We start from the raw sequence: 21,209 nt of genomic DNA, 5'->3' as shown, positions 1-21,209 counted from the left end.
AGATATGGCCACCTGTTGTGCCTCGTCCGCTTTCCCCGCAGCCGGGCCCGTCTTATCTGCTTCCGAACGCTGAGGAATGTCCTAGCATGCCTCCCGGCCCCAGCCCTGGCTCCATGCCCAGACAGGCCGAGGAAGAAGAAGCGCCTCCAGCCCCCAGCCCTGGCTCCATGCCCAGACAAATGGAGCAACTAGACCCTTCCCCCTCCCCCACAGCATGTGAGCCTGAGGAAGGTCAATTACCAACAGCTGCAGACTGGAGTGACCCTCGCTTCAGGAGAATTGATAGGTGGCGTCAACAGAAGGAAGGGAGGGGCAGGCCTGGATAAGTGCTGAGTCATGGAGCCACACCCCATGGCCTATATAAAGGATCTGCTTTCTGGCATTCTCTGAGTCAGGCAAAGTCTACCTTATCTTGCTGAAGTCACTTTCTGGTCTCCTGCCTGCCTTGAGAACTTTGCTAGGACTTTGGCAGAGCTGCAGAGGCATCCTGATTCGGATTTCCCTGACCCGGCCGTCAGCGGAGGAGTGGGACACGACACCACCTATATACCTCACAATGGGATCGGATAATGGCTGTAACAGCAATGATGGAGGAAGAGACTGTGGACTGGGTAGCAGATTTATACGGAGAGCACACTGAGGAGTTAGGGGACCTAGGCCTCTTTTTGGCCACCATCCAGGTACAGTTTGAAGATACCACTAGGTCGTAGCAGGCGGAGGGGGAGCTATTGGCTCTGCAGCAAAGGGGAAGGCCTGTGAAGGAATATATAAGGGACTTTCATCATCTGGCAGGCAAGGTGCGGAGCTGGCCAGAACATTTGGTAGTGCACCATTTCTTTTTTTTCTTTTTTTTAGAACAAGTTTTTATTGATTTTTTTCATTTCCTCCCCTACACACATACATGATTTATGAATAGAGTATTGGCCATATCGTATCTTATACAATTCAATATATTAAAATATATTTACTTAGTTTCAATTTTTGCCAGAATGTTCTTTTTTCATAATTTTTATTCAATTCCTAATATTTCCTTGCTTATTTCATTAAGTCACATCTTCTTTCGCCCTCAAGTTCTAATTTCTTCATTTTTATTAGTGTTCATTTTCTTTCATTCTTTTTTTTTAACTATTTCAATTTTTATCCTAATATATTCAAATATATTTGGGGTTGCCTTTCTTCCATTTCCTCTCTTCCTTTTCACAGCAATCCTTTCTTCTCCTTCTCACTCCTTTCCCTCCATAACATATTTTTCCCGCAGATGTCAGCAGCAGAAAGAAACTACAGCCAGTTAGACAGAGAGGCCCTGGCCATAGTTTCGAGAGTCAAAAAATTCCACGAATACCTATTTGGGCGCCATTTTGAGATAGTAACAGACCAGAGACCGCTATTAGGACTCCTGGCAGGGGACCGTTCAACTCCGGTTGCTCTATCACCCAGAATGACCCATTGGACTATTTTCCTGGCAGCATACTCATACAAATTGTCCCACCATCCAGGGAAGGACCTAGGACACGCAGGCGCTTTGAGTAGATGCCCGTTACCAGAGACGATCGAAGACCCGACCCCGGGGACACCCATCCTACTAATTGACTCTCTAGACTCCGGGCCGGTCACTTCTAAGGAAGTGACTAGGGCATCTTACCGAGACGTTATTATAAGGACTGTAATCGGTTGGGTACAGAGGGGATGGCCCGATGCGCCGGGGGATCGTTTCAAAGACTTTACAAAAAAGCGCTCGGAACTGTCGGTTCAAGGGGGTTGTCTGTTATGGGGGGATAGAGTGGTTATTCCGGAGAAACTGTGAGAAAACGTGTTGGAACTGTTACATGTGGGTCACCCGGGGATTGCGAGGAGTTATGTGTGGTGGCCACAAATGGATAAAGACATTAGTGACAGAGTAGGAAAATGCCAGGCCTGCCAAGAGTCAAGGCCACTACCCCCGACAGCCCCCATAAGGGAGTGGGAGAAACCCCAGGGTCCTTGGTCCAGGATCCACATAGACTTTGCCGGGCCATTCCATGGGCAAACCTTTTTAATCGTGGTAGACGCATTTTCAAAGTGGTTAGAAATCTTGCTTATGAAATCCACAACCGCCGAAGCCGTAATTACAACATTGCGGCACCTTTTTGTAACACACGTGTTGCCAGACACCCTAGTGTCCGACAACGGCCCGCAATTCACGGCTACTCAATTCGAGGGGTACTTAGCAGAAGAGGGCATCAGACATGTCCTCTCGGCGCCTTTCCACCCGGCGATGAACGGACTTGCAGAACGATTCATTCACAGTGCCAAGGAAGCGCTATCGAGAATAACCCCCGGTGATTGGCAAGCCAAAATCGATACCTTCCTAGTGGTACAAAACAGAACCCCCTGTGTAGCCACAGGGCACAGCCCATCCGAACTACTGATGGGTAGGAAACTCAGGTGTCCATTAGATAGATTAAACCCAACATATTCCCTTGACAGGTACCAAGGCATCCAGGAAAGAACCAGGGAAATGGCAACGGGTGATTCAGTGTGGGCACATAACTATAGTGAAGGCCCAGCATGGCTTAAAGGAACGATCACTGGAGTAACAGGTCCAAAATCATATATAGTGGACATGGGGGATGGCCGAGTATGGAGGCGCCACATAGATCAATTACAAAGAAGGGTACAAAATAAATCAGAAACCGTGAAACCAGACCCTGAGTACCAAATATTTGGACCAACAGCTAACTCAGACCCGCGGCGATCGGAGGACTTATCTGAACTTGAAGAAGTCCAGCGACACCAACCGGCTCCTCCGGAAGACTGCAGGGACGACTCTGCAAGTAATCCAGGGCCGGAGGGCCCAGAGGAGGAGCTGGGAGGAACAAACAGTCCCTCCGACCAGCTCGACTCACTCCCAGGGAATGAATTGCGCAGGTCAGAAAGAGTTAGGAGACGCCCTGTCTACCTGCGTGACTACGTGGAGAAATAACATGCAAATTCCATGCAAAAAAGTGGCTCAATGCATTCTGGGAGGGGAAGAGTGTTATTTATTTTTTTTTAATTGAAAAAGTTTTTAAAAAACAAAAACATTTTCCCCCTTTTTCCCCCCTCCCTCCCAAAAAAAAAAAAAAAACCCCTTCCCCCCTCCCTCCCCCCCCCCCCGGCTTCCCGGGTCAATCACAAGGTATTGTTATACATAAACCAAACATAGAATAAAATTTTCCCTTCCAATCCAAATAACCACATCCAAAGCTTTTCATCTCCCAACCCCCTCCCCATTACATAAAATAACTTTCTAATTATTCAAAGGCAATCTGATATTTCTTAATCTGATATCTATTTTGTAAATAATCAATCCATTTTTTCCATTCAATTAAATATCTTTCCTGCATATTGTCTTTTTAAAACGCTGAGATTTTAGCCATCTCAGCCAAATTAATGACTTTCAGTATCCATTCTTCTATTGTAGGTACCTCTTCTTTCTTCCAGTATTGTCCAATCAACAGTCTTGCTGCTGTTATTAAATTCAGAATCAATTTAGTCTCAATCCCTGTACAATCCAGGGAAGAGTGTTATGTATTTGAACTTTAGGAGGGAAGTTTGGGCGGGAACTAGCACGTTGCTGATTGGCTGATGCCTCAGCCAAAATATTATTTAAAGAGGGGTTTTTGCTGTTGGTTTTTCGCTGGGTCACAATAAATTAAAGAGCTGTTGTCACTTGTGTGGTTTCCTGCCTCGTCATTGCCCAAACCTAACACTCTCCTACTCTTATTTCCCCTATCTTTCCTCCTCGCCTCTTCCCTTTCTTCTTTCTCTCTCCCTCCTTCTCCCTTTCCACCTCTCTCCTTCTTATCTCTCTCCATTGCTGTATTTGTTTTCATTTCAATATTTCTGGTGTCCAGACAACCCCGATTTTCTCATTTATTATGCATATTTCTCAAACCTCCCCTCCTATATTTTAGTTATTAACATTGTCTTCATTTTATTCCATTTATATCTTACAATCAATTAATGCAACCTTCCACCTCTTATTTTCTTAGAGTTTTGTTCACAATTCAATACTTACTATTTTCTTCCAATAGTGTACATCATTTACTAACATTTCAATTTTATTTCCTTTTACATCTTAATTTCAATCATTTTCACTTATAAACCATACTATCTTTCACATTTCATCTGCTGGATTTTCCATTCTTTTATATATTTAAAATTTATTTCCTTACCATCAACTATAATTCTCTCTCATTCCATGCATTCTCAGACACAAACAAGAAAAAAAAGCATATATCCCATTATATCTTCCACATTTAATTTACTTCTCCCCCTTCTCTCTTTTTTTATTTCCTTCATTCACTTCATTTCAACCTTTTATTTTACTACCCTTTTACAATAATCTATATATTTCTTCTAATTTCCATTATTAAAAAAAAAAATTCTACCACTATTTTAATTTCTTTTCTACTGTTCATTTTTCTCCTTTTAACCATTTTCTTTCAGTCTCTCCCAAATCCCATCTCTTAATATTTTTCTCCCTTTCTCCTGTTCTTTTATCTTCTTCTTTCTCCCTTTCTTGCATCCTCTTTTCCACCTCCTTTCTCTGCCTTTTACTCTTTTAATTTCCTCCCTCAATTTTTCTCTATTTTCTCCTCTTCTCTTTGTTCTGTTACTGCTAATCCCAATGTAATCATCAATTTTTTTACTCTTTTAATTTCTCCCCCACCCAATCTTTTCTTCTTTTCTTTTTTCCCTTTCTTTTTTAAATTATCTTTCCCCCTCTCTATTTTTATTCTTTCACCATCAAACCAATATGATCATCTATATTATCCTTACTCGTTTCTTTATCAACATTATATTTTTGTTCTTGTTTCTTCATAATTTTTTCATCATTTCTTTTTTTATTTTAAGCCACAGTTCTGCTTGTTTATTCCCATTAAAGGACTCTTGCACCATTTGAAGCATCTCCCATATTTCCTCCCAGTTCTCCATGTTTTCAATATGAGGAGAAAAACTTTTTAGATTTATTTATCTTAACTTATGTATAGTCCAAATTCAAGTCCAAAATATTGTCTCTCTTTCCCCCCCTTTTTTTTCTATTTTCAAATGGAAGCCAGTTCAAATGTTTTTTTTTCCCTAGGTCGTCCAAGTTCCAATTTTGATTTTTACCGCAGCTATTCAAACTAGTACTCCTTCAGTGTTCCTTCTCCCCTTATTCTAAACAATGCAATGTTATCTCTTTTTTTCTTCTCCAGCAATGATTCTCTCCAATCCACAACTCCCAGCAACAAAATGTCACTCGTTAATCCACAAAAGCAGTTTCTTTTTCTTCCTCTAGTAAAGCCTTTTGTTAGCAAAAGATGCTTTATCTCAGTCTTCTTCTCTTCCAACATTTACATTTTCTTCCAAAACCAATTTTAAATCCAGATGGAACGTTGTTTCTTTTAGGGATTCTTTCTTTGCTCTTTGCTGTTTGTTTCCTCTCACTTTAAGTTTCCACATACCAACTAGCCACTAACTTCAAGCCGGAAAATTTTTGAGCTTTAAAAGTTTTTTTTTTTTAACATGCGAGTTTTTTTTTTTAATTTGAATTTATATCCCGCCCTTCTCCGAAGACTCAGGGTGGCTTACATTGTGTAAGGCAATAGTCTCATCCTATTTGTATATTTATATACAAAGTCAACTTATTGCCCCCCCAACAATCTGGGTCCTCATTTTACCTACCTTATGTATAGTCCAAATTCAAGTCCAAAATATTGTCTCTCTTTCCCCCCCTTTTTTTTCTATTTTCAAATGGAAGCCAGTTCAAATGTTTTTTTTTCCCTAGGTCGTCCAAGTTCCAATTTTGATTTTTACCGCAGCTATTCAAACTAGTACTCCTTCAGTGTTCCTTCTCCCCTTATTCTAAACAATGCAATGTTATCTCTTTTTTTCTTCTCCAGCAATGATTCTCTCCAATCCACAACTCCCAGCAACAAAATGTCACTCGTTAATCCACAAAAGCAGTTTCTTTTTCTTCCTCTAGTAAAGCCTTTTGTTAGCAAAAGATGCTTTATCTCAGTCTTCTTCTCTTCCAACATTTACATTTTCTTCCAAAACCAATTTTAAATCCAGATGGAACGTTGTTTCTTTTAGGGATTCTTTCTTTGCTCTTTGCTGTTTGTTTCCTCTCACTTTAAGTTTCCACATACCAACTAGCCACTAACTTCAAGCCGGAAAATTTTTGAGCTTTAAAAGTTTTTTTTTTTTAACATGCGAGTTTTTTTTTTTAATTTGAATTTATATCCCGCCCTTCTCCGAAGACTCAGGGTGGCTTACATTGTGTAAGGCAATAGTCTCATCCTATTTGTATATTTATATACAAAGTCAACTTATTGCCCCCCCAACAATCTGGGTCCTCATTTTACCTACCTTATAAAGGATGGAAGGCTGAGTCAACCTTGGGCCTGGTAATTGCAGGCAGCTGTGTGTTAATAACAGGCTGCATTAGCCTGGTGAGCCACTTCCCAGCCCAGAGTTGGCCAATCGCTTGCCTGGTAACAATACTCTGTTCTGATCTTGCCTCCTGCTCAATCTTCTTGTGTGGCCGTCCTGAGTTTGGCAGCTTCTAATTGCTGCCTTTCCTGTTGTTGGGTTGAAGGCTGGATGCTGGTGCTGCAGGGAATTTGCAACTTCCCTGTTCATGCCAGCCAGTGCCTTCTTTCTTCGCTGTCCCTCCAGGACAGCTATGGTTCATTGAGAACCCCCAAAAGGGCAGGAATTTTGGCACTCTTCCCGGAGTTCCCAGGGTTCACATCATCCTATTGTGATGCTGGCCAGCAAATTCGGTAGTGCACCATTTTAAGGAGGGGCTCAACTGTCAGGCTTGCATGTGCCAGGGGTTGCCAGGGTTTGCCTGACAGCTTGGTTCCAGGCTGCTATGGAATTGGGTATAGAATTCAGGGAGGATTGGCTGAAGGTGGGTGTTTGGGGTCAAAAACCCCTTTCGTCCCACCTCATGAAGCCAACCCATGGCTGCGAAGCCCCAACCAGTGGTGGAACTGGGGCCACCTGTGCCAGCTTGGCCACCCCTGATGTGCTTCAGATGCAGAAAGCCAGGCCATCAAGTAGCTGAGTGAGCAGAAGCAGGGCAGAAAAATGCAGCCAGGACCCCCAGTGTGAGGCAAGAGACAGCCAGGAAAAGTAACTAATGAGGGGGGCCTAAACAAGCCATACCTGTGACCAGGTGAGGTGGTGGGCAGCTGAACCAAAGGACCAAACACCAGCGGCAATGAAGAGGATGCGGAGTCTGACCCAATGGTGGACCTGGAGCTTTTCCTGGCTTTTTTCTGTGAAATAGGTTTTGTACTTCCTTTTCTATGATCACTAGGGGTTATGAACCCAATGGGATGGTTTGGGTGTTGTTGGTGTGTCTGAGATGGGGGTTGTGGAGCTAGGTGGCTGTAGTTTCCCTTCAAACCTGCAGTAAAACACATTCAGGTCATTTGCCTAATGTGTTTTACTGTATTTGTTGATTTCCTTCAGCCTGGGAAGGAGGTCTGCCATAACCGGTGATATTTTTAAGAGTTTTCCACATGTTTGCTGGTTCATTTGTTGAGAACTGATTCTTTAGCATTTCAGAGTAGCTTCTTTTTGCTGCTCTGATCTCCCTTGTTAATACATTTCTGGCCTGATTGTACAGCATTTTATCACCTTTTCTGTAGGCTTCCTCTTTGAAACGACGTAGCTGCTTAAGTTTAGCTGTGAACCAAGATTTGTAGTTATTGTATATTTGCAAGTTCCTGGTCAGTACATATAGGTCTTTACAGAAGCTGACATATGATGTTACTGTATCTGTAAGTTCATCTAAGTGTGCAGAGGTGCTTTCAAAAACATTCCAATCAGTGCAGTCAAGGCAGGCCTGTAGCTTTAACTTTGCCTCCTCCGTCCAGGTCTTCACTGATTTAATTGTTGGTTTTCTGGTTTTAAGTCTTTGCCTGTAAGCAGGTACAAGTGCGGGGGTCACCACAGGTTTGGGGATGGGACTACAGTGGCTGTAGTCCCAGCCCATAAGGTTTAAGCAGATGGACGGGTCATTGCTAGGAGGTCAGGCAGTCACCACATTATGGATGAGGTAGTCCTTGAGATGGGTACCCACCTGGAGGTTCATACCAAAAATAACCAAGGACATAGTCTGGGCCTAGCCTGTCTGGACAAGTGGGGCCTGACAATTTGGTGGTGGTGGGTGGTTGTCAACAGGTGCGGATAGGTCTGGAACCTACCCCACCACTGCATGAAGAGTGGCCTTGAACCCTGACCTTAGACCAGGGTGGACTGGAGGCCATAGTGCAGTCGATCAGCTGAAGATCATCCTCCCGTATCTTCGGCCTTGCTCCTCCCACCGCTTCTGTAGCAGAATTCTGAGCTTTACTTTGAGTTTGTTGCTCCTTTTCTTTACGCTTGAGGGCTCCCCTCGTCACTGTTTGTTCTTGTGGTTCTTCCTCAGATGGTAATATCACTGGAATCACCTCAGCTTCCACACCAATTTGAGTCTCTTGAATTTTTTTTTCTATTACTTCTATTTCAACTTTCAGCACAGTAGAAAGAAAATCTTTGGCCTTAAGCACAGTATCAATACGATATCTTCTTCCTTGATAATACACTGTCAGACCAACTGGAACTTCCCATCTAAATTTAATCTGGTACTTCTTAAGTTCTTGTGTAAAAAATATAAAGTCTTTCCTATCCCTTAACATCTTGGGAGGAATCTCTTTCAAAACCTTCAGCTCCTGTTCTCCTATTTTCAGGTTTTTCTGATATGCAACATGCAAAATCTGATTTCTCACTGTCCTTTTCAAAAAATAAACCACAATGTCTCTAGGAAGTTTCTTCTGCCTGGCAATCCAAGAATTAACTCTTTAAATTTTATCAATTTGATAAGCAACCTCTTGTGGGTCAAGTTCAATAAATTCAGCCAGGGCTTCTGATAATTTTTTTTAAATCTTCACCTTTTTCTTTAGGTAAACCCCTAATTCTCAGAGCTCCTTCCATCATTCTATACTGCATCACCACCACTTGATCTTCATTTTTGTCCAATTTTATTTGCATCCCTCCCATTCTATTATCTAATTGCTGGTTTGACTGAACAATTTCTTGCACCTCCTCCTCCGCCCCCTCAAGTCTTTTTGCCAAACCTTGAAAAGCGATCAAAATATCTTCTCTTATCTTTTTATTATCTTCTTTTATTTCTTTTATGTCTTCTCTTATTTTCTCATTATTATCCATCATCTCCTTAAACCTCTCTTCAAACACTTTTCCTTGTTCTTTAATCAAATCCTCCAAAGCTACTTCAGATCCCCTTCTGCCTGCAGTCTTAGGTGGTTTAGAAGCCATTTCAATTTTTAAAAGTCACAAAATTTAAGTTTAAAAACCTCTCTTTTCCCCTTAAAATATAGGAGAGCTCAATTCATTACAATACACAAGTAACATTTCCTAGCTTCTTAGATACACAGCCTGTTTGCACTTTCACTTCCCTTTACTTTCACTTCCTCTCAGGTGCCATTTTAAGCAGTCAGTTAAAGCAAGGAAAAAAAGTTTCTCTTTTTAAAAGATAGAAGTCAGGAAATCAAAAATACTTGCAATCCAATAATTGTTCACTCGTGCTTGTTCCGTCTGCATGTAGAAATCCACCAAAAAAAATCGATTGAGCAGAGATGGACACCTTCTTCTTTTCCTGCTTTTGCAGGAGTGCGCTCAAGATCGGAGCTTGGCAGAATTCAGTGGGATTCAACCCTTCGGGGCTCTGCATAACAAAACAAAGCTCCTAGGGAGATCTACCACTCCCCCGCTGCTCTATTCTCTCCCTTTCCCCCAGGGAGGGAAATTGAAGCTGGGAACAGCTGTTCTTCGCTGTTTTCACCGGCTTTTACGATATCCAGTGTGGAGTGTCTTAATTAGGCACCCAGCGAAGAAGGTAGCACCAACGGAAGCCCCGCATTCAACATTATTTAAACCACCTTTTTTATGGCATAGTGGACTCTCACTTTCATAATTTGAGTTTGAAATGCCCATACAAAAAATTGTCTTCCCCCCTAAGAGCCCATGAAGATGCTTCTTTGTGAAAACCAGGAATTGTCTTCTGTGAGATTTAAAAAAACTAATCCCATAGAAAAAAATGTGAAGACCACGAACAAGTAAAAAGCAGATTTATTTCACACACACACATACCCTCTCTCTCTCTCTCTCTCTCTCTCTCTCATAAGCTTTGCAAAAGAGTTCTCTCAAGAAAGAGAGAGAGAACATCTTACAGATCTGAATACATGGTTTAAATACATTATAACAATCAGCAAATCAATTAGAACGCCCCCTATTATCATTGCTTATCAGATGTTACATAAGGTTTTTCCCATTTAGAAATCGACTAATGGAAAAACCCTACCAACATGTCCTTAAATCAAAACAATTAATTGGAACATGTCAGCTTCCTTCCCCCTTATCAAATTAGCTTAGTCAGCTTTGGTCAGCCTGACCCAACTCAGAATATACTAACGAAGTTTATGGTTTTGTTTTCTCAGAAAAAGCATCATACATACTTATCTTACTGCCTTGTTCAGCTAATTAGCTCAGGGTTAGCTCATGTCATGAGAAGCATATAGATGGAGTCCCTATAGCAATGTTCTTTACAGGAATAATTCTATTTCTCTCATCTTCTTTCCTCAATTCACTCTCTTACTCTTACTCAATTCACTCTTACTTCAAGATTCTATTATCTGTGTTCTTTAGAAAACTTAGGAGCTCCTACAGTAGATTGTGGGTAAATGGATAAAATAAAATGAACCACGGTGATGCAGTGGATTGTTGGGGGCAATATGTTGACTCTGTAAACTGCCTAGAGAGGGCTTTACAGCCCTAGAGTTTAAGTGCTATTGCTATTTACATAGAATACATAGAATCATAGGGCTGGAAGGGTCCTCAGAGATCTTCTAGCCAACCTCCTGCTAAACCTTATACCACCCTAGTCAAATGGTTGTCCAAATGGTTGTCTATTTTTGAAACCTCCAGTGATGGAGCACCCACAACTTCAGGGGGCAAGCTCTTCCATTGATTAATTGCTCTGTTAGAAAATTTCTACTTACTGCTAGGTTGGATATCTCTTTAACAAGCTTCCACCCATTTCTTCTAGTTCTGCCCTCTGGTCCTTTGGAGAATAATTTAATCCCTTTTTCCCTCTTACCCCACAAGTACTGGAAGACAATTATCATGTTCCATCTAATACTTCTCTTTGATAGGCTAGACCAGGGGTAGTCAACCTTTTTATACCTACCACCCACTTTTGTATCTCTGTTAGTAGTAAAATTTTCTAACCGCCTACCAGTTCCACAGTAATGTGCTGTGTATCATCGTCTGCACATGCCTCTCGTGCATCGTGGATTGGGTTCGGCGGGGGGGTTGCCGGCTACCAGCTCTGCTTGTCTGTTACAGCTGGGTGGTGTGGGGGAGATGCGTGAGCTATTCTGGGATGAGGTTCTTTTGTTTGCGGTCGCACTATAGCGCCATTTAGTTTCACTTACGTATTGTGAACTAAACTTATGCGCGGGTGATACAAATAGTATATTTTCAGAAATTTAAATTGTCACAGGGAATTTTATGAACACTTAATGAAAATGTTTTTAAATAATGCTATGAAATTTTTTTAAAAAGTCAATTAAATTAAAAAAAAAGGAAAGTGCTTCAGTATCGGACAAAACCCCTACCACCGACCATGAAAGCTGGAACACGCACTGGTGGGCAGTAGGAACCAGACTGACTACCACTGGGCTAGACATACCTACTACCACAAATGTTCATTATTGTTTGAAGCCTTCAGACCCTTTATTATCTTTGATGCTCTTCTCTGCACACTTTCTAGGTTCTCAGTGTCTTTTTTCTATCGTGGTGGAGGGAGGAGGGAGGAAACAACTGATAATTCAGCCCTGTGTTATTTGTAAGAGTACTGCTGACATTGAGGACACTTGATCACTTATATACATTGCAGCAGCTAAACAACTTCTTCAAACCTTTAGAAGTAAGTCATGTTTGTCCTCTGGTAGTTGTAAAATAGGGAGTAAACCCTAAGGAAAAGGTGGAAGGGAAGCATCAGGAAAAGAGGCAAATGGGGAGGTGGGGGATGGGACACAATTACTTCTGGCTGACATTGCAGCAATATTGGATGTGAGGAGCGGGTCATGGCTGCCACAAAGCAGGGACGGCTGAGCCTACAAAGAAAGGTGCAGGAGTGATGCAGATGAACAGTGATTGGAGCTGGGTGAGAAGATTCCTTTTTATTTAGACCCTAACTTTAAAGAAAAAAAAAAAAAGAAAGAGGAAAATCCAGGAAAAGAGACTCTTAGAATTATTTTTTAAAATGGCTTATTACCAAAGAGAAAATTCCTAGACCTGAAAGAAAGGAACTAAGGAGAGAAAGCCAAATATCTTTTAAAACAGGGAAAATTGGATTCTTAAACTGGGTAGGCATTGTTTTGGAAAGGCATTATAAAATGCTGGAACTATCTATTTGAATCTACTTGAATAGCCGATTTTGCTTCCATAAGTTGAACTAAATTTTGACCAATCATTTATCAGAACTGAAACAATGCTGAAACCTAAACTGAGGGTGCCATTTACTGGTGAATGGAAAATATGCCATACCCCTACAAGACTAGGAAAATTCTTTTTTTTTTTAAATAATTTTTTATTTCCATTTTTCAACATCATATTTATGTACAAACTATTATCCATCATTAATCATTAATTTTTATTTATTACTGATTCAGGCCTGCCCGACTGCCACTTCCTTACTACACAACCTCCCTCTCTACCCTCTACTACTTTCCCCCTTCATCCCCTTCACTTTACTACTTCCTCTCCTCCTTCTCCACTCCTCCCTTCTTCCACCCTATCTAACCCTCTTATTCCCCTCCTCCTTCTCTACACTTTCCTACCTACTTTCTTCCCTCCTTCTACTCCTCTCTCCTTTTCTTCCTGAAATGGCAGTCGAGCATCCCCAATATCATTTTAAATTTTTTAATTTCATATCTTCAAAAATTACTGTACATTAATAATCAGTCCATGTATCACTTGTTGATTCATTTTTCTCCCCCTTCCCCCCCCCCCCCCCCCCCTCAGACTTCCCAGAGCAAATACCGGGTATTATGACCAACAATCACAAGCTAAAGTATACAAAATATACATAACCTCCCACCTTAAAAAGTTTAAAACTATAGATCCCCTCACAATAAAAATAAAAAGATAGGAAAGAATAATAAAAAAAAGAAAAAAGAAAAGAAACAATACCAACTTCACATATTACTTCTTCTTACAGTCCATTTTTAAAATTAATCCATCTTCTCAAATTCAATTTTTTTCCACTTGTATATTCCTTCAAATTTCATAAGTCCATTTCTCAAATTACAGTCCATCTTCTCGAACTCAAATTTTTATCACTTATATATTTCTTCAATTGCCATAACATTTAATGTCCATTCTTCTTACAGTCCATTTTAAAAATTAGTCCATCTTCTAAAGTTCAAAAAAAAATTTTCCGCCCACTTATATATTCCTTCAAATTTCATAAGTCCATTTCTTAAATTACAATCCAGCTTCTCAAATTCAAATTTTCATCACTTATATATTTCTTCAATTGTCATAAGATTTAATATTCAGTCTTCCAATACTACTCCATCAATCAAATATCAAGCAAATAATCATTTAGACTACACCCACAATATAACAGTAAACAGTTAAAATCATTACATCCACATTATCTAAATTCATAAATTTCACTTTCCATCCTTCACAATTGAGTAATATCATCCCATAGATTTATACCATACAAATAGCAAATAACAAAAATCCTATAATTTATATCCTAAACAAATCAATTCCAAAAATTAACCATAATCATCCTATTCACATCTTAAACATTCCTCCCCTCTCCCATTCTATTTTCCATCATTTCCAAACCAGTTAACTTAGCATCTAACAACAAAGGATTCCCACTCTTTAAAACATTAATATAAAAATGTCTCGCTTTCATAACTGAATTAAGAAAATACTTTCTACCTCTAAAATTCACTGACAAACCCATTGGAACTTCCCATCTAAAATATATCTGATATTTCTTAAACTCATCCACCAAAAAAGCAAATTCTCTTCTGTTTCTTAACATTTTAGGAGGAATTTCCTTCATCATTTTTATATCTTGTCCCAATATCTGAAATTTATTTTTATAAAAGGCTTGCAAAATTTCATACCTAACCTTTTTAGTTGTAAAATAAATAACCACATCCCTCAGTACTCTATTTTGTCTTGCCCACCAAGAATTAACACGATAAATTCTTTCAATATTAGTCTCAAAATCTTCTGGCTCCACACCCTTTATCTGAGCAAAGGCTTGCATAAAAATCTCCTTTAAATTTTCCTTCCTATTTTGTTTCAACCCCCTCACCCTTATAGCATATTCCATTAATCTATATTGTAATATTGCTCTTTCTTCATCTGTCCTATCTACCTTTGCCTTTATATCTTCCATCTTATTATCTAAGTTCCAATTGTTTTGATTTTTTTGAATTTCTTCTATTTTCCTTTGCAACTCTAAATTAGCTTTATTAAATTCTGCAAGATCATCCTGCATCTGAATACAAGAGCTTAATATTTGCGCAATTGCATCCTTTACCATTTTCATTTCCCTCTTCTGCTCTTCCACCACTTCCTGGAAATCCAACATCTCTTTCTCTATTTCGTCAAATTTTTGATCTATTTCTAAAAAGTGACTCTCCAAAAGCTCCTGTAAAGAATTTCTTACTTCCTTTTTTTTTTTATTGAAAGAGTTTTAAAAAACAAAAACACCTTACTTCCTTTTTGATTTCTTCTTTTAATTTTTGAACCTGAGCTGAAAAAATTTCAGAGTTTTTAATGACTTTTGGCACTATTTGCTTAAAAGCCATTTTAAAAAAAGGATAGCTTAATAATAGACCAAGAAAAAGAAAGAAAATTTTTTTTAGAAAAGAAAGTTTCAAAAAACTTATCTTCTAAATCACTATAATCCCAAAGAAGAAGAAAAAATATAAATCATAAGAATTCTCATTTCTTCCATTTAGTCAATATCTTCCTATGTATCTTCTATTTCAACACACTTTTGGCACTATTTGCTTAAAAGCCATTTTTTTTAAAAAAATATAACTTAATAACAGACCAAGAGAAAAGAAAAAATATTTAGAAAAAAAAATTCAAAAAACTTTTCTTCTAAATCACTATAATCCCAAAGAAAAAGAAAAGATATAAATCATAAAATTCTCATGTCTTCCATTTAGTCAGTATGTTTCTATGTATCTTCTTTCTTCTATTTCAACACTAGCCGTTAGTAAGCATTTCTACTTTCGTTTTCCGTACACACATTCCACAAAACCGCCATTTGCTTTCTTCTCTCCTATCTTCGCAGCAAATAAATCCTCAGGGGCTTACAGTCTTCTTACAAACAGGTGCTAGAACTCCAGTTTCTGCTCCGTCCACGTTACAATCCATCATAAATCAATTCCTGCCATGGAAATTGGACGCTTCATTTGTTTGCCATAAAGGCAAATGCCTCACCCAGCCAGGAGCTTATCAGGTTATAGAAGGAGAATTTCCCGCAAGCTTTAAAAGCTTATTAGGGCATCTCAACCTCAACCTAATTGCTCATCTTTCCTTCTTTGCCCGAAGGAAAGAATTCCAAGCTGTCGGACCCAGATTTACGATGTCCTGACAGCTTTACAGACTAGGGAGTTAGCAGCTAAATCATAGCTGCTTCTGCACGAAGTGGAGCCAAAACCGGAAGTCCAAGACTAGGAAAATTCTTAAGAGAAATAAATAACATTCATATGGAGGACTGTGGTGATACTTACTGTTCTATAACTATCTACTTTATGATTACTGGAGACTCTATTGTGAGAATAAGGAAGACTCTTAATTAAAGAAAAGTGACTCTTGATTTGTGGAGGCTGCCTGGATTACTTAAATGGAACTGATTAATAATCCTGAGATAGAAAGAACTATGATTATTGAACTTTCTGAGGAACAACATTGCGTTTGAAAATAATGTTTTTGGACTTGAGTAAGAGTGGGACTTATTAAAATAAGACAAGATGCACCATCGGGGGAAATGAGTGAGATTTCAAGAGAAATGGCATTGATGTTTCAAAGCATTGGGGTACTATGACAACAAATCATAGTTGCCGGGGCCGGGATAGGGGCCGGGATAGCTCAGGCAGTAGAGAAGCCTGTTATTAGAACACAGAGCCTGCAATTACTGCAGGTTCGAGCCCGGCCCAAGGTTGACTCAGCCTTCCACCCTTTATAAGGTAGGTAAAATGAGGACCCAGATTGTTGGGGGGGCAATAAGTTGACTTTGTAAAAAAATATACAAATAGAATGAGACTATTGCCTTATACATTGTAAGCCGCCCTGAGTCTTCGGAGAAGGGCGGGGTATAAATGTAAACAAAAAAAAAATCACAGAGAAAGAACCTAATGCAAGGCATAAATGGGAAAATATAAAATATGCTACAACTGATAATGAATGAAGATCGAAGAGTCCAGGAAAGAGAGGAGACAGTAGAAACAATGAAGGAAAAGATAGAACAGACAAAACAGCAAACAAAACAAGAGATGAGAAGGAGAAGGTGATAAAGATAATAATGATTGATGAAATAAACTAAGGGAAAAGTACTTTAAGAGATTTAAAAATGAAATCTGATAACCTGGAAGATACTTTTGAAAGGGAGATAGAGGTTTGGGTGGACACTTGGGAGACCTGGCAGCTTAGGAGGATAGAGATCGGAGAAATATTCAGATTGAATGATGAAGACACAGATGCTAATAGAGACAAAAATCCAAGAGAGGAGTATGGGAGGCAAGTCAAAAAATGAATAAAAATTGAAGTATTAAAATGGACAAGAGATGATTGCTAGAAAGGGATTATGATTACTTTTGTTTTGTTTTGTTAATACAATGATGGCATGATTAAAAACCAGAATAGAAGTAGAAATAAGAACACACACCTTTATATAAAGCTAGAGTTAGATGGAAAGATTGGAGGTTGAAAGATGATATTATTAGGTATGTTTAAATAATAGGATGACTGCTACTGGAATGGCGTATTGTGACTTTGAACAACCAAATAATGAAGGACTATGTCTTAATATAAACAACGCTAGATTAGTAATGGTGGCCTGATTAGAAGTTAGAATAGAGGTAAAAATAAGAAATAGGGGGAATGTTATCAGATATAATTTTTATATAATAGAATATAAGTTATAATTAGATGGAAAGATTAGGGGTTGAAAGATGGTATGACTAAGTATGCTTAAGAATATCAGTGGCATTAAAATGGAACACTGAAATATTGAATAACTACTCTAAAAACAATCATATATATCAATACTATTTATTTATTTATTTATTATTTACATTTCTATACCACCCTTCTCCGAAGACTCAGGGCGGTTTACAGCCAAGTTAAAAAGACATATACAAAAATTAAAACACAATATTTGAAATTTAAAAATCTGAAACCATAAGGCCGAATATTAAAATAACAGGTAATAAAACCACTCAATTAAAAATTACTCTTAGGCCAACCCTGCTCGGTGAAACAAAAAAGTCTTGAGCTCGCGCTTAAAGGCCCGGAGGTTGGGAAGAAGGCATAGCCCCAGAGGCAGTTCGTTCCATAGGGTAGGTGCCCCCACAGAGAAGGCTCTTCCTCTGGGGGCCGCCAGCCGACATTGTTTAGCTGACGGCACCCCGAGGAGACCCTCCCTGTGGGAGCGCACAGGTCGATGGGAGGCTATTGGCGGCAGTAGGCGGTCCCGTAAATAACCTGGTCCTATGCCATGGAGCACTTTAAAGGTGATCACCAACACCTTGAATTGCACGCGGAAGACCACCGGCAACCAGTGCAGCTTGCGTAGGAGAGGTGTTATATGGAAGCTCCGAGACGCTCCCTCTATCCCCCGCGCAGCCGCATTCTGTACCAGTTAAAGTCTCCTGGTGCTCTTCAAGGGGAGCCCCATGTAGAGAGCATTGCAGTAATCCAGGCGGGAGGTAACGAGGGCATGAGTGACCGTGCATAACGAATCCCGGTCCAGGAAGGGATGCAGTTGGCGGATCAGGCGAACCTGATAAAAAGCTCCCCTGGCAACGGCCGTCAAGTGTTCTTCCAACGACAGCCGTGCATCCAGGAGAATGCCTAAGGTGCGAACCAACTCCCTGGGGGCCAGTGACTCGCCCCCCACAGTCAGCAACGGAACTAGCTGACTGTACCGGGACGCCGGCATCCACAGCCACTCCATCTTGGAAGGGTTGAGTCGAAGTCTGTTCGTCCCCATCCAGACCCGAACGGCTTCAACGGGACATCACACCGGGACATCACATCGACGGCTTCGTTGGGGTGATCCGGGGTGGAAATGTACAGTTGAGTGTCATCAGTGTACAGCTGGCAACTCACCCCAAAACCACGGATGATCTCCCCCAATGGCTTCATATAGATGTTGAACAGGAGGGGCGAGAGAACCGACCCCTGTGGCACCCCACATGTGAGGTGCCTCGCGGTCGATCTCTGCCCCCCCGCCAACACTGTCTCCAAGTGGTCAGAGAGATAGGAGGAGAACCACTGAAAAATGGTGCCCCCCACTCCCAGGCCCCCCAACCGCTGCAGCAAGATACCATGGTCGATGGCATCAAAAGCCGCTGACCGATCAAGTAGGACCAGGATAGAGGAACAACCCCTATCCCGGGCCCTCCAGAGATCATCAACCAACTGGTCTAGATAAACAGTTTCATCCAGGTACTGAGGGAGCTGATGCGCCACAACACTCTCAACAACCTTCGCCACAAAATGAAGGTTAGAGACCGGACGGTAGTTCGATAAAATAGCTGGATCCAGGGAAGGCTTCTTGAGGAGGGGTCTCACCACCGCCTCTTTCAAGGCTGTGGGGAAGATACCCTCCTTCAAAGAAGCGTTAACAATTCTCTGAAGCCAGCCTCGTGTAACCTCCTGTGTGGCCAGTACCAACCAGGAGGGACACGGGTCCAATAAACATGTGGTAGCATTCAGCCCTCTCAGTATCCTGTTAGTATGTAATCCATACTAGGATTACATAAGCTTGATTAATGCAACAACTATTATTAATACTATTATTGCTGTTTGTATCAAAATAAATTATACCTGGAGGTCACATTGTTCATATATTGAAATTGATGTATATTTAAAAAATCCAATGAAACTTAAAAAAAAGAGGAAAAGATGTGAATGCCTGAAACTTCATTCTGTGTACATTTAGGGATAGGCATAATACTGAAGAGGTGTCTCCAAGTTTGCCATCTTACACTCCCCACTAGTTCCATTTGATCAGGTGTTGCTATACTTGCCACTTACCTGCCCACTTTCTCTGATCAAGGACCTTGGGATCTTTTGTCTGTTGCTCAAGCACATTCACGTTGCTATAGATTCCTTTCCATGATGCCATCTTGTAGAAATGTTCCCCTGCAAAACTTGCTGTGTAAAATGTGTGCAACTAATTAAGTTCTGTGCACAAAGTGGGAGGATCCCTTCATATCTGACTGGCTGATATGAAGGAAATGAGGCAGGAACAATGTAAAGGTCCTGGATGCCAGCAAAACACACAGAAAGCTCTTTCTAGGTCCTGCTCAAGTGTCCTAATGTAGCAATTCAGTAAATAAGGAAAAATGTATATTCTACCAAGCTTGTTGATCAAAATGTGAAATCTTCAGAATGGATCAATACAAGTTGGACAGTTAGAAAGAGTTTTAAATTGAACTTAAAAATTAACATGAATGAAAATGAATAAATAAGTGCATGCACATTATGTTTCAGAGTTTAAAAATATTTCAATAAAGTATTTGTAACTAGCCACATATGATTGTAATCATATGTAAGCATAGATGCCATGGGTTTAGCACAGACTCAGAGGCTGGAGGTATAGTCCAAGACTTAAGAAGGCCCCTAGTTGATTATAGAAAATGGTAGAAGTCTCAGGCTTGATCTCTTGGTGTAATTTTCTGGCATTACTGTTTCCAAATAGTGAGTGCTGGCAGACTTTCTGAATGATAGACAGTTGTGCAATTACAGAATTATAGGGCTAGGAAGGACCTTGGAGATCTTTTAGTTGAACCCCCTGCCCAAAGAAGGAGTCCTTATACCACCCAGGGCAAATGGATGCCCAATCTTTTCTTGAAAATCTCCAGCAATGGAGCACCCACAACTTTCGGGAGCATGCTCTTCCACTGATTAACAATTCTCAATGTTAATTAAGTTCCTCCTTAATTCCAGGTTGGATCTCCCTTTGATGAGTTTTACCCATTGCTTCTTGTCCTGCCTTCTGGTACTTCAGAGAATAAGTCAGCAGCGTCTCAATTACTGGAAGACAGCTATCATGTCACTCCCAGTCTTTCTCTTTGTTATGCTAGACATATCTAGTTCCCCTAGCTGTTCATCATACAGTTTAGCCTGTAGACCCCTTATCTTCTTTGTAGTTCTTCTCTGCACTCTTTCTAAGGTTTCAATATCTTTTATGTATCGTCGTGACCAGACTTGGATGCAGCATTCCAAGTGTGATCTCACTATTGCAGAGTAAAGCGGTACTATCACTTCCTCTGATTTTGATACTATCCCTCTGCTGATGCAGTATAGGATTACATTGGCTTTTTATCAGGTGCAGCATAGTGCTGCTGGCCCATACTTAAATGGTAGTCCACCAGGACACCTAGATTCCTCTAACAGTTACTGCTGTTGAGCTAGGTACTGCCTATTCCATACCCGTTCCCATTTATTTTTTCCTAAGTATAGGAAAAAAGACTTTTTTTGTCCCTGAACTGCATCCTACTGAGTAGGATCCAATGCTCAAGTCTATCAAGATCCTTCTGAATCTTTAGTCTATTTTCCAAGATATTAGCAATTCCCCCAAGCTGGTGCCATCTGCAAATGTGATGAGCTCCTTTTCAATCCCCTCATTTAGGTCACTTATGAAGCTGTTGAAGAGTACTGGCTCAAGACATTTGCTTCCACTGCTTATTTCCACTGCTTACTTCATGTAGATTGATGTTGACCATCAATTGTGTTGTAAATGTTGTACCTTGATGAACGTATCTTTTCTTTTATGTACACTGAGAGCATATGCACCAAGACAAATTCCTTGTGTGTCCAATCATAGTTGGCCAATAAAAATTCTA

At 40.3% G+C, this 21,209-nt stretch overlaps 1 protein-coding gene across 1 annotated transcript in view; it reads right to left on the bottom strand.

Annotated features, from left to right (window-relative positions):
• Positions 1-19,491, bottom strand: part of LOC131190651 (CD209 antigen-like protein A) — a 41,912-nt gene extending 22,421 nt beyond the window's left edge. Inside the window, exon 1 of the mRNA XM_058167998.1 lies at positions 19,396-19,491. Coding sequence (XP_058023981.1) covers positions 19,396-19,486 — 91 coding nt within the window. The 5' untranslated portion in view covers positions 19,487-19,491. The remainder of the gene's footprint in view (positions 1-19,395) is intronic.
• Between the last annotated feature and the right edge of the window lie 1,718 nt (positions 19,492-21,209).

Source organism: Ahaetulla prasina, chromosome 2 (assembly GCF_028640845.1).
Source record: "Ahaetulla prasina isolate Xishuangbanna chromosome 2, ASM2864084v1, whole genome shotgun sequence".
In the NCBI taxonomy this organism is placed as follows: domain Eukaryota; kingdom Metazoa; phylum Chordata; class Lepidosauria; order Squamata; family Colubridae; genus Ahaetulla; species Ahaetulla prasina.
Note: the sequence above shows the minus strand (reverse complement) of the source record. Positions and strands in the feature narration are given on the sequence as shown.